Source organism: Barbatula barbatula, assembly GCF_947034865.1.
Source record: "Barbatula barbatula genome assembly, chromosome: 20".
NCBI lineage: Eukaryota > Metazoa > Chordata > Actinopteri > Cypriniformes > Nemacheilidae > Barbatula > Barbatula barbatula.
Window position 1 is genome coordinate 19883570 of NC_136783.1, and position 17828 is coordinate 19901397.

Consider the following 17828-nt stretch of genomic DNA (forward strand, 5'->3'; position numbering starts at 1 on the left):
GTGATAAAACTATCAATCGCAGATTTTGCGCATCTTTTGATGGAATGCATGTTTGTGTTTGCGCTCTCTGAGTGAAAAGTTTTTTTTTCCATTTACATCCACCCGAGAATCTCCTTCATGCTCAATTTTGGCTTACTGTCATTCAACCGTTTCGCCTTTTCTACCGTGTATTTTCTCTCATGCACAGCGGGACTACGAAATCCCCTTTGGTTCCACATTTAGTTTTGTTCATTGATGTTAAAAAATGTTAATGAGATTTGTGCAGGGCATTTTGAAGAAGACACCGTAAATGCCGTATTTTTTATGCATAACTCACAGCCACTATGTTTGGGTGTTGTGACTGGTTGCCAAGGGGTTGCTTAGGTGTTCTGTGCGATGTTTAGCATGCTGCGATGATACTGCTAGACTGTTTGGAGTGGTTACTAGGGCTACTAGGTTTTTTTTTAAAGGAACAGTTCACCCCAAAATTATTTACTCACCCTCAAGTTATTCCAAATCTGTATAAATTTCTTTGTTATGATGAACACAGAGAAAGATATTTGGAGGAATGCTTGTAACACAACGGTTCTTGGCCACCATTGACTACCATAGTAGAAGATATTTTTGGGTGAACTGTCCCTTTAAAGCTGCTTTGAATAGTTTGCATAGGAAAGTTGGAATGGAAAGTGTCCATCCAGCCGGTTGTTCTAGGAAAATAAATCTAGAGAGGGTGATCAGGACCCCAACATGAAACCCCTGAACAGGTTTATTTTCCAATGGATGTATGCTGTCCTGCTTATTACACAGATCCTTGCCACAAGAGTAAATATTTAGAGACAATCTATTGATTCCTAAATATTTTATTTTTAGAAATTCATGCTGGCATGAGAAAAGAGACAGCGTGATACATTGACCTTACGAGACGTATCGAATAAGTGATGTATATCAGGCGTCCATGCCCAGACCTGACAAATGCTGTGATGATAGAGCTGGACAGAGGACGTGGCGACTCTACAAAATTTCAGGCGCTACTAGATTATTAATGATAATCTTAATCTCAGGGAATTTGAATCCCCTGGTTAGGCCTGGTTTCCCTCTGCGTTTTTTTTCTCCTCCAATGGAGTTTTGGGTTCCTCGCCACCATTTGCATACTGCTTTACACTGTTTGCCTGGCCGGGGGGCTGCTTGACTTTTATAGTTTTATCTAACTAACACTGCATATAGGAATTTATAGTCCGTCTGATATTTGCCCCGTGTTTTGACTTGCATAACCTTATATGTTTTACTTATAGTCAATGTTTTCTTGTACAGCTGCTTTGTAACAATGAAAATTGTAAAAAGCGCAATATAAATAAAGCTGACTTGACTTTGTTTTTTGAGGGGCCATTTTGTGACTGACCAATCAGAATCAAGTATTCCAGAGAGCTGTATAATAAAAATAACATTTAATTGAATTTAATACTTAATATAAATGTTTTCGAGCAAGAGTTGCGATTGTCGCTTTAGTAAGCATCATTCATTTATTTATAGCCAGACACAGTATGTTTTATTTAATTAAGGTCTAATCCATTTATAATAGCCATAATTATCCATCTTTGCTAGTAGCAGCTTCTGTTCTGGGTTAAAGTTCAGTAACCTCCATTTCAGATGAGCAAATATGCACACTCGTGGAGAGGAACCACTGTCTCCTTATGTGACCATAAATAAAAGTCATTTGGTAAAGCATTTAAAGGCCTCTCCAGTTCACATGTTTCTGCCCCCAGAATTCCCTCCTCTGTATTGATTTATCTTTCTTTTCTCATTCAAACTACTCCGAGGCTGAAGAGCAAAGCTCTTTAAATCTCCTCCCCTGATTCCCCTGGGCAGATGGAATCGTTGAAGTGTCCAGTTATCGGTACATGTAAACACATGCCACATTTTCTAATGGATCTTAAACGCAACCTCCAAAAACACGTGTATTGTGATGTTTTACAGCTACCGTAGGTTACAAAAGAGAGAAATGTTTCTAAAATGCTGTAACTGAATCACGAATTCCCACATCAAAATTTGGTCCTTCTAATTGAGTCGTGCCCTGCATGGGTCATTTGCTTTCCACTGAAAATGTTGTCGTCTATCCGCCCTCGTATTGTGCCAAACTCATTTGACTGTTTCTGTGAAACACATTATCAAAGCTACTCTTCTTAAATTTGGTCGTGAAGGATTGCAAAAGGGGCAGATCACCTCAAAATGAAAATGTTTGCATCATTTATTCACTCTCATGTCATTCCAAACCTATATGGCTCTTTATTCTCATGTCTCAGTGTGTCTCAGTAGCTTTGTGTCCGTACAATGGAAGTCAATGGGATCCAAAGTTTGTTAGGGTTAGGTTTAGTTACCAACATTCTTTACAATATCTTTTGGGTGTTCTTATGGTCACACATGATATTGGAAGCCTCTAAATAAATCTTTGCATATGCCACCTTGATCACTCTCTTTGCTTTAATTCTCACATTGATGTGTTTTCCCCCACAGTATTCAAGGCAAACCCAATCAGACAGACCCAAGCATGGGCCCCAAACCTGGGGGTCCACCGGGTGTGGGACCTGGTCCCGGAGCTCCGGCGCAGTCCCAGGGATCCGCTCAGAGTCAAGCAGCGCGGAAGAATCTCCGAGTGGACATCGGGAGCACCAAAGGCGGGCACCCGCCCTCCGTCTCACCAGGGGGCAGCGCACCCACCTCGCCCTATTCCCTGCCCCAGATTGCACCCATGCCCAGCAGCAAGCTCTGCCCAGTGTGCAAGACCGCAGATCTGACGGGCACCATGGACGGTCAGCCAAACTGCAACACCTGCACGCAGTGCCGCTCCGCGGTGTGCAACCAATGTGGCTTCAACCCTAACCCTCACCTCACTGAGGTAAGCAACCTGCAAAAGCTATAAATCTGCAATGACAAGATTTTCTAGGATACATGATAATGCCAGCTGTGTTTGTGGCGTAATAGAGCTGTGGTTCTCAAACATTTTGGTTGTAAGACCTCCTTTGTGTAGAGTGCATTGCTTTGCGGCCCCCCAAATAAAGACATTGAATCGTAAACTTAAAATTTGTATTAACCAAAAACTAATTCAGATATACAATGCTGGAACATCAATTGTTTTGGTTGGTGGTCTTATTTCTTTCTATATTTCACAAAATGCCATAAAATCTGTGGCCCCCCTGGAACCATCGTGGGCCCCCAGTTTGAGAACCACTGTAAAAGAGAATCAGAAATCATGTATGAAACAAAAGCAGAGAGAGAGAGAGAGAGAGAGAGAGAGAGAGAGAGAGAGAGAGAGCAGGGCTTTCTCTGAAAGGGTAGGCAATGGTGATTTGTTTCTTGTCTTTGTAGAAGTACTGCGCTGATGAAAGTTTTACTGCTGCCAACAGATTTCTGAAGAAGAGAGAGAGCCATGGGTAATGAATCCTGTGCTCTCTGCCTCCACCTGGCACACGCAATACAGTACATAGACTTTGGGTATGCTGGCAAGAATGCATGTTTCTCAGTGTGGGATGTGATGGAGGAAGAGAGCGAATGTTCAGAGTTGCATGTGTGGGAGAGCGGGTGGATGCGCCGCTGAGCGTGTCAGGGTGAGATCGCTTCGGCGTGGTTGAGGATGTCGCTCGGAGGTGTAAATGGGTTGCAGCGCTTTGCAAGTGAAAATTAGCCAATGGTCACAGAGTGACAAGAGTATTGTCATCTTTCAGTGCAAGAAAGAAGCATGAAGCGATTTTCAGGGATCTGTGGGGTCTAAACTCAGAGAAAGCCTTTAGGGGAAAATGCAATAGGACAGTTTAAATGGGGTTAGGAGTAACCTGCAATATTGTTTCGAACAGAGATGGCGATAGAGATAAAAGCTAATTTACAGCTTTAAAAGTACAGAGCACAAAAACATTTTATTTTGTATTTATAGCAATCAGACAGTCAGTCAGGTGTGTAAAGGAACGTGTCTGAAAATACGATGTTTATTATATTGATGCATAAATCATCTATCGCATTTGTCACAACAGAATTCAGTGTTAGAAATATGATTGGGGCAGTTTTAGTGCCCCGCTGTGTTTCATAAAGACGAGATTGAATTAATTGCGCGTCGGTGTAACCGCGGATGTTCCAGAGCAGCTCTGAGACTCTTGATTTATATTGATGCTACAGCACATAGCATACAGCTCTAACTCAGCGCTTTTAACAGCCTCGCTGTCACTTCCGGCTACATGTGACTGAATGATGGGAAATATGCGAGCTGGTGTGTAATTTCAGAACTCAGATGCTGCAGAAGGAGATGTTTTATAGGCATATGGTTTGAATTACTGTAAAACTCAGCTTGATGCAGGTACAGTGGCAACGATTAGGCCCATCCCTCTATTTTGTTTGTTGTTTATATTACAGTCTTTATGCAGCACGCATTAACCAAAATAAATGTTTAAATTGAATAGATGAAATTATATGCAATGACAATCCTAAAAACAATTTTTTCCTTATTATTCTATAATAATTAATATGTAAAGTTTTCTAGGATATATCATGTTTTATGTTTGCATATATATTGTTTCAAAATAGTATTCGTTCATTTTATTCTTTCGTTTTTTTAGAATAAATGTTATTATTTATTGACATAAAAAAATACTGTATGTATCAATTATTAAGGCATTGTCAAGTTTTATTTGTATATGTCTTGTTTTAAATTAAGTCATTTAAAAATAAAAAAGGCTAAAAAAGAATAATACATCTATTATTCAGGGAAATGCTTTTTATTTGTAAAAATTATATTGTTTACTAGACAAACATTTTGTAATATTTTCTTTTCTGGTTGTTTAAACCACAAAAAAAGGACAGAATGGGTTACAAGTTCCTAATTCTTGATTCATATTTTTGAGCATATTGCAGTAGATTTGAGCTTACATCGCCCACATGCAACATAGAGTTGTTGATGTTTTATATTCGTCTGCGTGTCCATGCAGTTTTGTTTTGTCCGAGGTGTTAAGTGTAAAGATATCATGTTAGAGTTGACTTCTAAATGTCACTCAGAGAACAAAGGCAAGAGAACCTGATACAAGAAGCAAGAACAGCTGGTGGAGAGGGAGAAAAGAAGAGCAGCTGATCGCTATGCAACAGACACCTGGAGAGAGAGAGAGAGAGAGAGAGGCATGATGGTGAGAACATTGAGTGGGATGCAGAATCGAGGGTTGCGGTACACAGACAGAGAAATAGCATGTTGGGAAAGGGGGGATGGAGTGATATAGGGGAAGAGTAAGTGCCCTGACACACTCCAGTAGTCTCCCATCAGCTTACTGAAGGCGGTTTCCAGTCTGCCATTGGTTGATTCTCTATTTATAGATCTCACTCTTTTTCTGCAATGATCTACACATTCCCTCTGCCAGAGAAAGCGAGTGAAGAAGATCAGAGAGAGGAACGGGATGGATGGAGAGATAGTGGTTAACAAATGTGGAAAAAAGGACCAAATTGCATTTGTCAGTGAAATAAGCTATAAATAGACACAGGAGCAGTAGGCAATGTTCATTCTTTGATGCCTTTGGGAAATAGTAATAGAATATGAAAATCCAGAATTCTGAATCACTAAAAGTTCTTCAGTGTGCGAAGAAATCTGTGGCTTATCAGATGGCGATGCGAAACCAGGATGGACATTTTCTGCATCCTCCTTCTGCATGTCTCAGTGTCTTCATGATCTGCAAGAGCTTTTGTGAGACTTTCACTCACGGAAAGTGAGAGTAGAGCCATCTGGGCTAGAGAGACACATATCACAGCACAAACACAAAGAATACAAACCATAGCTATTGCTCTAGAGATCCATGCTTCTTCACCGTTAAACAAATGTGCCCAGGCAGCATATACAGTACGTGTTTAGTTTCCATATGTAAGGCTATACCACATATGGTAGGCTACATTAGTTGCATTGATGTCCGGTTTCCCTTTATTTGAAAGATTTATGTGGAAATGTATGATATTGATATGTAGTCAGGTAGGTAGATATTGATTTGTACGATTTCCCATTGTAAAAGACAGATCGATGATAGACAGACAGATAGATAGCATTAATATAGCGCATAGATATAGATGGATGGATGGATGGATGGATGGATAGATAAATAGATATAGATGGATGGATAGATAGATAATAGATAGATAGATAGATAGATAGATAGATAGATAGATAGATAGATAGATAGATAGATAGATAGATAGATAGATAGATAGATAGATAGATAGATAGATAGATTGATAGATTGATAGATTGATAGATAGATAGATAGATAGATAGATAGAGTGATAGAGTGATAGATTGATAGATAGATAGATAGATAGATAGATAGATAGATAGATAGATAGATAGATAGATAGATAGATAGATAGATAGATGATAGATAGATAGATAGATAGATAGATAGATAGATAGATAGATAGATAGATAGATAGGTAGGTAGGTAGGTAGGTAGGTAGGTAGGTAGGTAGGTAGGTAGGTAGGTAGGTAGGTAGGTAGGTAGGTAGGTAGGTAGGTAGGTAGGTAGGTAGGTAGGTAGGTAGGTAGGTAGGTAGATAATCGATAGATAGATAGATAGATAGACAGACAGACAGACAGACAGACAGACAGACAGACAGATAGATGATAGACAGACAGACAGGCAGGCAGGCAGGCAGGCAGGCAGACAGACAGACAGACAGACAGACAGACAGACAGACAGACAGACAGACAGATAGATAGATATAGCATTAATATAGCGCATACTGTAGATATAGATGGATTGATGAATAGATATATCAATATAGATGGATAGATAGATAGATAGATAGATAGATAGATAGATAGATAGATAGATAGATAGATAGATAGATAGATAGATAGATAGATAGATAGATAGATAGATAGATAGATAGATAGATAGATAGATAGATAGGTAGATAGATAGATAGAGATACATTGATGTATAGATGCACAGATATAATTGTATAGATATAGATGGATTGATGAATAGATAAATAGATGTAGATGGATGGATGGATATATTCTGTCCTTTGTTTAGCACACTTATGAAACAGTAAAATTGGAGGAGAACATTTTTGTTGATATGGAAGTGATGTGTGAAATGGCTGCTAGTCTCTGAGGGTAGAGTAAGAATGCATCGCTCACCAAACAAACATGATTAATCAAACAATAGAGTTACTGTGCTTTCATTCCAAATAGCACAGTGCCTCTCCAAGACAATAAAATCTGTCATGCGTTAAAGAGAGGGACGCCCCACTAATACACAAAATATGCGTTCTCTATATGCAGGCTGTCTAGTTATTGAAAGTGGTTCTGAGGCATTGTTTTTTCACTTAATGTTTTGCTTCTGTGTATTTCACAAGAATAGATTATCCTGTATTGAACTTCAAATGTTTCGCACAGTGAAGATTTCTTTGCTAACTTTATTTTTACCTGAAGGTCACAGCTAGGCTTTGTGGAATAATGTTGCCCAAACTGTGTATGCGTCGTGTTGAAATTACCATAATTACTACAAGTCATCAACTCAACGATGTTTACAGCCTTGGACGCTGAATTGATTTGTTTCTATGGCAACGCTCGTAACACTGAGCTCATTAAGTGGGTGGACGGCCGACTGTTTTGTGTTAGCTGTGCTAACGGTGAACCATATTTAATGCATTTATTTATTATTTGGATGAAGCAGAATCAAAGAGATAGTCTACCCGAAAATATCAAATGTTGTCATTATTTACTCACCTACATCTTCTTACAAACCTATTTGACTTTCTTTCATCTGCAGAACACAAAAGAAGACATTTGGAAGAATGTTGGTAACCAAACTACATTGACCCTCATCGATTTACGTTGTCTGAATGCAAAACCCCTGACACATTTCTCAAAATATCTCCTTTTGTGTTTCACAGAAGAAAGAGTCACGTGCGGGTTTTGACAGTGACATGCCAGTGAATAAATTATGACAGAATGTATCTTTTTGGGTGAACTGTCTCTTTAAGCAGACCGACACAGAAACCAACCAGAGCTGAGAATCTGACAAACTTTTGAATGACAACACAAGCATCAAGCGTGGTCAATGCAGGGTCACCATCGAGTGAAACAATCGCACATTGTGATGGTCTCTGGCCCCTGGGAAGCAAAGCAAGTTTTGTCCCAGTCGTAGTGATGGCCTCTTGAATAAATTGGTGCTTTCATAATATTCAAAGTTTCCATCTTGTAATTACAAGCCGGACAAATACAAGGCTCAAACTTGTAATTATAGTAATTCCAAAGAGATGTGAATGCAGCGGTAGCTTAGCAGTTTCATTTGCTCAGTAATGGATACTTCATTTCCCAATTTTGCTTTGTTACACTGTGAAAATTCATCAAACAGGTTACTGTACCTTTGAAACTCATCACGGGTTTGATATTCACACTTTATTAATCGTCTGAATTTGTTCTTCATATCCTCAGATGAACTGTCATTTTGGTCGGAGGATTATGTCACAAAGACGTTGAGTTGTGTTGTATTTATATGTGGTGTAGACATTTAAAGTATTTGGGGCCTTGAGAATGGGCGTTTGATGTGTCTCGTCCCAGTTTCAGCTCTGCGCTTTGGTACAGCGGTTTGATGTGAGGAAACTGCAGTGTCTGTAGACTAGAAATAAGCAACAGTTCCTCTGCTCTAGCTGTCTCACTGCCGGTTTATTTCTCAGAATGCCATCGACGTGACTCTCTGTACGACCGATGATGTCTCTGTTTGTCTGCGTGCCTTTTTGTTTGTGACTACATCTGTTTTTGTCTGTCACACAAGGGAACATTTTATTGTTTAGGGGGTCTTTGATAGCTCAAGAGATGTCAATGAGTTCTCTGTTGTGTTTCTCCGTAAATTGCTTAGGATGGGATAAAAAAACAAATGAGACATTTGTTAAAATACATGACGAGTATGGAGGTGTAAAATACAGATTGTAGAAGTAAATCGTCTGGATTTGGTTGAATTTGATGAGAAATGTTCATATTGAAATCTTTTGACCATTGAGTGCAGACTTGACAAATCTGAGCTCACTTTGTGACTTGAGATTTCCGACTCGTTTCTCAGGAGACATTTTTTAGGTTCAGGAGACTTTAGCGAAGGTTTCCACAGCTCCTCCTTTTAGGCTAATCTCTTTAATATCTCAGGTATTTCTCAGAGACATCAAACAGATCTCATCTGTCGTTTTTCTTTCTTATGGTTTGCAAAGCACAGAACAAATAAGAATGTTCCTTATTAAACATTTTTGGCTCCTCGCTCTGAAAGCTCAGTGGTAAGAGCATTGCGTTAACAATGCGAGTTTGTGGGTTCTATCCGAGGGGATTGCAGTTACCTATGTATAGATGTATAGGACAACAAATTAAAATGTACATCCTTTTAGACACACAAGCCTACCAAAAAGCCATTAATGGTTTCCACCATTCAAACGTACGGTACAGATGTTTGTCCTTTGTGACAACTTCCCCGTGTGACAACTAGCCCCGTTGTCATTTATGTGTTAGGACTCTGTCCTTCCTGTCTCGAGCTTTCTAGCTCCCTGGGCAGAGTCATGACATTGCCACGTCTTTCGGGTTTCTGTTGTGTTATGTGTGGAGACAGGTGGCTTTATGTTGTTACTTAATGCCACGTGTCTTCCTGTTATGTCTCAGCCCCACCCTCCTATCTCCTGTAGTTTCATTCCCATCGTCTGTTTTGTAATTCACCTCGTTAGGGTTTCATTCCCATCAGCTGTCACCACTCTCCCCATGTAATCACTCCTCGTTAGTGTCTCCCTTTATATGGTCTCAGTTTCTCTCTGTTCAGTGTTGGTGCATTGTCTTTGTCTTTATCATATGTCTTTATCTTTTGTCTTATGGCTATTGTCTCACGGTAGTATCACAGTTTCTTGTCGTGTTGGACTACCCTGTTTCCTGTTTCGGTTTTGTGAAGTGTTTTGTTTCTAGTGTTTGTTTTCTAGTGTGTTTTTGTTCTTGTTTTTCCCCATTGCGGGTGTTTGATTTAATAAACATTTATATTTAACCCCTCGTCTGCCTGCATCTGGGTTCTGTCAAAACCATTTCGTGACAGAATGCACCAACCCATAAGAACCCAGCAGGCGGCGATTTTCCCTGCAAGGCCTCGCCAGCCTGGTCCCCTCTCCAGCATTCGCCAGGGGAACTTGGACCGGGACGAGTACCTGGACAGGTTCCTGGAAGCCGCAGTGGAGGAGCTCTTCGGGGAGGAAGAGGTGACGGCGGCATTCAACAGCGGACTGAGGGTCCCCCTATCGCCTGCGGAGATGATGAGGCTGAGACCGCTTGGCTTCGAGGGTGTGCTCCAGTTCGCCATGAGCCGACCGGAGCCCAGTGTCTCCGTCTGTCCGAGGTTGTCTTCTCCGTTGGGCCCCATCCCCGAGGATCACACCCTGGAGCTTGGGGTGGTGACCACCACCGCACCATCAGCCTCGGACCCTGCAACCTCTTCACCACCTACCAGTCTTCAGGGCAAGCGTGGAAGGAGAGAGTCCTGGGGGTCCTCTTCGGAGGCCTCCAATGCGGAGCCAGCCCCGTCCTTCACCTCCTTCCTCCAGCCGACTACCAGGAGATTGGCTCGGCAGAAGAGGAAGAGGCAACGGAGGGGGGCACGTAACCCAGCCCAGCCGGCGCTCCTGTCGGTTCTCCAGCCGGGTTCACAGCCAGCGATCCAGCAGGCGTCCAGACCTGCCTCTCCGCAGGCGTCAGGACCTGCCTCTCCGCAGGCGTCAGGACCTGCCTCTCCGCAGGCGTCAGGACCTGCCTCTCCGCAGGCGGCCAGACCTGCCCTTCCGCAGGCATCAGGACCTGCCTTTCCGCAGGCTTCAGGACCTGCCTTTCCGCAGGCATCAGGACCTGCCTTTCCGCAGGCATCAGGACCTGCCTTTCCGCAGGCATCAGGACCTGCCTTTCCGCAGGCATCAGGACCTGCCTTTCCGCAGGCATCAGGACCTGCCTTTCCGCAGGCATCAGGACCTGCCTTTCCGCAGGCATCAGGACCTGCCTTTCCGCAGGCATCAGGACCTGCCTTTCCGCAGGCATCAGGACCTGCCCTTCCGCAGGCTTCAGGACCTGCCCATCAGCAGGCGTCCAGACCTGCCCATCAGCAGGCGTCCAGACCTGCCCATCCGCAGGCGTCCAGGCCTGTCCTTCCGCAGGCGGACTTCCAGCCGGTGCCTCAGCCGGACTTCCAGCCGGTGCCTCAGCCAGTTCCCCGGCCGGCATCACCTCAAACTTTTTTCCCCCTTGGACACACACCTCTCCCTAGCCTTTTCAAGTCCCCGCCGGTCTCGTCCGGTTGTTTCAAGTCCCCGCCGGTCTCGTCCGGTTGTTTCAAGTCCCCGCCGGTCTCGTCCGGTTGTTTCAAGTCCCCGCCGGTCTCGTCCGGTTGTTTCAAGTCCCCGCCGGTCTCGTCCGGTTGTTTCAAGTCCCCGCCGGTCTCGTCCGGTTGTTTCAAGTCCCCGCCGGTCTCGTCCGGTTGTTTCAAGTCCCCGCCGGTCTCGTCCGGTTGTTTCAAGTCTCCTCAACCTGTCCCACCCTTTTCTGGTGTCCCCAAGGTTTGGCCTCCCATTCCCCCACCCCCCCTCCCATGTTTGTTGTTTTTGTTGACCCACCCGAACCCCTTCATAGCCTCCCTTATGTTCCCCTTAGTTTGTTCTGTGTTGTGCTTGTGGTGTTTGTCTTTGTGCTTTGGTGTTTTGGCCCGCTGAAGTTTCTCCCTTGAGACGCCATGGGGCGTTTCTGGGGGCGGGGGTAATGTTAGGACTCTGTCCTTCCTGTCTCGAGCTTTCTAGCTCCCTGGGCAGAGTCATGACATTGCCACGTCTTTCGGGTTTCTGTTGTGTTATGTGTGGAGACAGGTGGCTTTATGTTGTTACTTAATGCCACGTGTCTTCCTGTTATGTCTCAGCCCCACCCTCCTATCTCCTGTAGTTTCATTCCCATCGTCTGTTTTGTAATTCACCTCGTTAGGGTTTCATTCCCATCAGCTGTCACCACTCTCCCCATGTAATCACTCCTCGTTAGTGTCTCCCTTTATATGGTCTCAGTTTCTCTCTGTTCAGTGTTGGTGCATTGTCTTTGTCTTATATTGGTTGTCTAATGTGGATGTCTATGTTGAGCTGTGACTGGGGATTACACGACTCCAGGCAAATAGTTTGTGGACTTATTATTTTATTATTAAGGACTTTGTTTCCTTTTGTCCCCCTCGTTGGAGGTGTTTGTTTTTTCTAGTGTTTTTGTTCATGTTTACCCCCTTGCGGGTGTTTTATTTAATAAACATTTTTTGTTATACCTTCGTCTGCCTGCATCTGGGTTCTGTCCAAAACCATTTCGTGACATTATGTATAGTAAGCATGCAAAAGGGTAGAAAGTGGAACAGTATATTAAATGTAGGCATGAGACGTGTACAGTGGATAAAATGTTAACTGGCCGTTGTACAGCAGCTGTGTGTCTGTTAGTATTCAGCTCAGAGATTCTCCGCTGCTGGTGTATTTTCTCAGTCTTCAGCTTTCTGTGCCGCACCATCATTTGGGTGTAAATCAATGGAAAAACTGTGTGCGTGTGTGGATGCAGTCTGAGGGATATTAGCATAAACCAGTTCACATTTACTTTCTCATAAATCACATACAAGCTCAGCGGACACATACACACGCACACGTGAAAGGAGCGATTCTCATTTAAATATGCTCAGATCTGACGTGTCCATGCGCAATTCCCACTAGAATGCAGCATTTTGATTGTACAAAACAGACTACGGGAGACTAAAGAAATGAAATGTATATAATGTTAAGCTGTACCTTCTTAAAGGAAGGATTAAATCAGATTTTTATTCTGCATTATTCATGCTGTTTTGTTATTTTTTTGTGTCTTTACTAAATCTAAATAATGTCTGATCACTGCCCTCGCTGTGAATCAAACCTAGACGTATTCGCATGTTTAATTTTAACATTTAAACGTTAGGTTTGCCTGTACTAGAAATGCTCACTATGTTTTGAAACACAGCCAATGTGTTGATAGGCGATAATGTGGGGTGGTGTTCAGTATGTGGTTCTCTCTTATAGATGGTTTCAAAGCAACGACATAATCAAACGTTACTGCGCGTGTTCTTCCGGTACACATCGGCAAATGTGTCGTTCCTGTAGATTACACACAAAAGAAATAACATGTAAATGACATTAGCTATATATAGCACGTCAAATGGTCTATATGCTAGTAAAATTCAGACACAACACATTTTAGGCAGCATTTTATGAAAGATCTGTTTCTCCAGAAAATATTTGTCTCTAAACCTTTACTGTTGTGCTCTAAATAGACAGAGGGATCAAAAGGCAGATGAAGATGATGGTACAGCAAGATCAGATGAAAAAACACTTGTGAGGATATGATCTCATGGGTGATACATAAATACCATGTGTACATTAGGTTACTGTATGTCTGGTGTGAATCGCTCTCCGGAGGTCATGCCAGAGTATCTCAGCAGAGGTCACGACTCTGACAGATCAAGAAGATGTATGTCTCTTCCTTAAAGCAGTTCAGTTGTTGTGATTACCCAGCATCCTTTGAGTTTAGATTGTGTTTATCTGAGACGTGTTCGAGAGACAAGTGAGAACATGTCTCACACTCGCTCACAAATAGACACGGTCTGGCATGCCGTGAATTTGTACTTTGATTATTGAATTCAGCCGGGACCTGCCTGCCGCTACCATATTATATTAATATCTGGGTCATGGCATGGGAGTATTGTGATGCTTTAAAGGGATAGTTTAAGCAAAGATGACAATTCTTGTATCATTTATTCACTTTTATGTTATTCAAATCTAGACTTTCTTTTCCTCTGAAAAACAAAAGAGGATATTTAAAGAAATGTCTCAGTGTTTTTTTTTTCACCGCCCCACAAACATGTGCATCAGTATCACTTATACACCTAAAAACATAATCACAAAATGGCATAGCAATATTCAAACAGCCGGTTGACAAACTAGGTGATTACTTTTCGGACACTTTTAAATATTTACCGTGAATTAACAGTTATGAATGACTGTGTGCAAACCGAATGCCACAAGACGGCTTGGAGTTAATAATTATAAGAAAAACAACGGCCCGCGACACGTCTGCTGCTTATATGAGGAATTCGCTCATTATCTTTCTTCATAACGATAAAACGGAGCCCGTGCAGGCGAGGACGTTTACTCACAGACGTAATTTCTGGAACGGTCATTAAGTCTTATAAGTGTCACTTTTTCTTATTAGTTTTGTTTCAATGTGTTTGTGCTGAAAACTGCCTTGAATAATTGAAGCTTGTATGCCTGCTGCGGACATGCTATGAATGATGAATGATCTTACAAAAAAATACGGCTTAGCATGGTACAGTGCGTGATGCATTCAGGATGCAGTATTGTACATAGTGCTCCTTAGGAAAAACTATTCTAGTAATAGTGTATTTACCATCATTTTTGGTGGATGAATTGCAATATGCATTACCATAGTTTTACTACATGGTTACCATGGTTAAACTGTGTTTTTTGTGGTGGGATCATAGTCAATCTGGGGTAACTGGTTTTACCATGACAGTGTGTATTCTCATGGTTGTTCTTCTGAGTGTGTGAACTTCAGGTGAAAGGTAATCGACTGGTGCGTGAGGATGCTCAATAATGACACACTCACTGTCATTATGTCATTGGATGTTACATGAGCGCAGTGGATGTGATGTGGCCTTGACAGGCATCAGTTATCACACCATACCCATGTGACAGCCAGCTCATCCTAACCTGAGACAGGTGTGTGTGTCTGTCACTCTTATTACTACACAGAGCTGTCTGTCTGGGGTAAGAGAAAGGTGAAGCTACTGTATCTTCTCTCTGTGTAAAGCTGTAGCTCCAACCAAATCTCACCGGTCTATATTTCTTTCTTTCTTTCTTTCTTTCTTTCTTCCTTCAAAACTTTCTTTCTCTCTTACTCTTATACTGTATGGGTCGGTTTCTCAGACAGTGCTCAATGCTTGGGTTTTCAAAGGCCCCCCATTGTATTCAATAATATTCAAAGCCCCCACTCACAAAAAACTCACAATTTCTACCCGATAAAATATTTTATAGCTTGATATAACCTGACAAAATGTTTAGTTTTGTTTGATTCTGAATCAGTCATCTTGAGGTCTCCTTTGGAAGTAAGCTAGGACCCCCCTGTTATAAAATAGCATTTTTACATCTGATTTTAACTTCTTAAAAGTGCAAAATACATTGCACAATTACAGTAGATACACATAGAAAAAGTATTACACGTTGCACAAAAAATAAGTAAAAACAACATTAAACAATGTTCACCTACCACATGCACAATCGGACAGCGACTATGGGCAGTCGTGCAGTCGTGTTAAGTACGTGAAATGATGACGAACGTTCGCAAAGTGGCTCGTAGAAGACGCTCTTCAGTGCCAAGATCCATCGTTATTGGGAAACGAAGCTCTATTTGATCACGGATATTGTTCAGAATATTTTTATCTGTGTTCACCAAACACAGGTTCAGAATTTGAGTAATTGAGTAAATGATGAGAGAATTTTCATTTTCGCAGACTAACTTAAATGTTGGGTGTGTCTTAATCGAAAACAACGTACACTGTCATATCTTTAAATATGATTTTATGTAATATGAATTAGATTTTTTCTGAGAAAGATCCTGAGAAACATCAATTTAGCCTAACGGTTAACTGCTGTTTGGCCTTCAGTCCTCAGCCGTGGGCAGTTAACTTTCGCAGCTGTAAGCAGAGCCTCTCAGAATAACCGCGTCACTTCGTGTCAGGTCAGCTGTCAGATGATATAGTTTTGAGTGGTTTGTTTCGTCATTCAGTAGAATTAAATCCTTCACGATGTCAGTTGCAAATATTGCATCACTGCACACAGACACTAGACATGCTGATTTACTAAACATCAAACCTCTCGTATGGTTATAATCCATTCATGAAGTCAAACGGTCTGACCAGACGTCAGATGCGCCTTTTGATCCTATTAGTGAATCGTGTTTATCTGCAGCCGCGTGTCACATATCTGTCAGAGAGTGTGTAGTAATTGTGTTAGCTGTTGTATTAAGTTGTATTAGTACTGTATACGTTGCTTTTGCGTGAATGCTTTTTTAGTTTTCTAAACAAAAAGGGATACATATGGAGGGTGTTCACTGCAAGAAATGTTATTACTAGCTTAGTAATTTTTGTCTTGCGTTCAAGTTAAACTATCTAAAAATTCTTGAATCAATATGTGTGTACTTGAGAAGCAAAATGAGCTAAAATATTAGTTTGTGTCTTCTGAAAGGAAATATTACAATTGAGGAAGCTAATGCTTCAAACAAGCAAAATATCTGCCAAAGGGCTAAGAAAGATACTTACTAAAGAGGTAAAACTTCATTCAAGTTTATTTTTTCTACCCCATTGGCAGATGTTTTTATTTTCAGAGAACAAGACATAATATCTTAGTTTATTTTGCGTCTGCAAAAAAAATGTGTTAAAGTTAGAACTGTCAAACTATTAATCGCATTCAGAGTAAAAGTTTATGATAACATAATATATGTACTGAGAATATTCATTTTGTATTTATATTTACCAATTATTGTTCTTTAATTTTATAATATTCTTATATATAAGCATGCACTGTATGTTGTTATGAATACTAAATTAATATGCATAGAAACAGACAAATATTATGTGAAAACATACTTTTTTTTGAATGCGATTAATCGCGATTAATCGTTTGACAGCCCTAGATTTAATTTGAAGAATTTGTTTTATTTATACTGCAAAACAAGACACTTTTGCACTGTGGCTATGCGATTTTTAGCACCGATTCAACAAAACTCCTATATTAAGGATGTCTTCATCTTGCCCTCTCTTCTACGTTATGCGATTTGTCTTCTCTCATCTTCATCTATCTCACATTGACATTTTTCATCACGTGGAATTAATTATCAATCTTCACACCTAATTGCATAGTCAGTAATTGGTTGCTATTCTCTTTCAGGTCCAGGAGTGGCTGTGTCTGAACTGTCAAATGCAGAGGGCCCTGGGGATGGACATGGACACGCCACGCTCCAAAAGCCAGCAGCAGATTCACTCTCCATCCCAGCCCAGCAAACCTCAACTGGCAGCTCAGCCCCAGCCCCAACCTCAAACACAACCCCAGCCTCCTGCAGAACCTAAAAAGCCCTTCCCTCAAGCTGTCCCTCAGAGCAAACCCCCTGCTCCCGGCGCTATCCCTCTTCCTGGCATGGCCAAAGCTCCTTCCCAGCCTGACCTCTCCCGCTCTGGCCCCGGAGCCCAGCCTCAGCCCCCACGGCAGGACCACACTCGCAGCGCCGGAAGCTCTCCGTCTCGCCAGCCGCCACCGCCGGAACAACCCTTCGGGAAGCTCTTCGGTTTCGGTGCTTCGCTCTTGAACCAGGCCAGCAATTTGATGTCCGTGGATCCCGTGCAAAGTACACCACCCTGCCAGCAACCTCAGTCCCCCAAACCCCCGCAGAAACAAGGACCTCCTGGGCCCGGTCCGGCAGTGGCGGCTAAACCGGCGGCCCAGCCCGGTCCACCGCGGCAAGAAGCTGCACCCAAGCCCAAAGTTTTGTGTCCACTGTGTAAAACCGGGCTAAACGTCGGGGAGCCAGCCAAGCCTCCAAACTACAACCTCTGCACCGAGTGCCACACCCAAGTCTGCAACCTGTGCGGGTTTAACCCCACACCTCACCTGACCGAGGTAAGAAAGATGTCTTTTATCACATCCTTCTGAAATTGGTTGAGAGCTTCAACCCTTAAGCGACCCTCATTTAGTGACATTGTTCTTTGATC

The 17828-nt window shown here is 42.1% G+C and overlaps 1 protein-coding gene across 1 annotated transcript in view; it reads left to right on the plus strand.

Moving 5' to 3' along the window:
* The window catches only part of bsnb (bassoon (presynaptic cytomatrix protein) b), an 84478-nt gene that overhangs the window by 12826 nt on the left and 53824 nt on the right, over positions 1-17828 (plus strand). The window contains exons 2-3 of the mRNA XM_079482913.1: positions 2491-2872; positions 17011-17736. Of these exons, the coding sequence (XP_079339039.1) occupies positions 2491-2872; positions 17011-17736 (1108 nt within the window). The remainder of the gene's footprint in view (positions 1-2490; positions 2873-17010; positions 17737-17828) is intronic.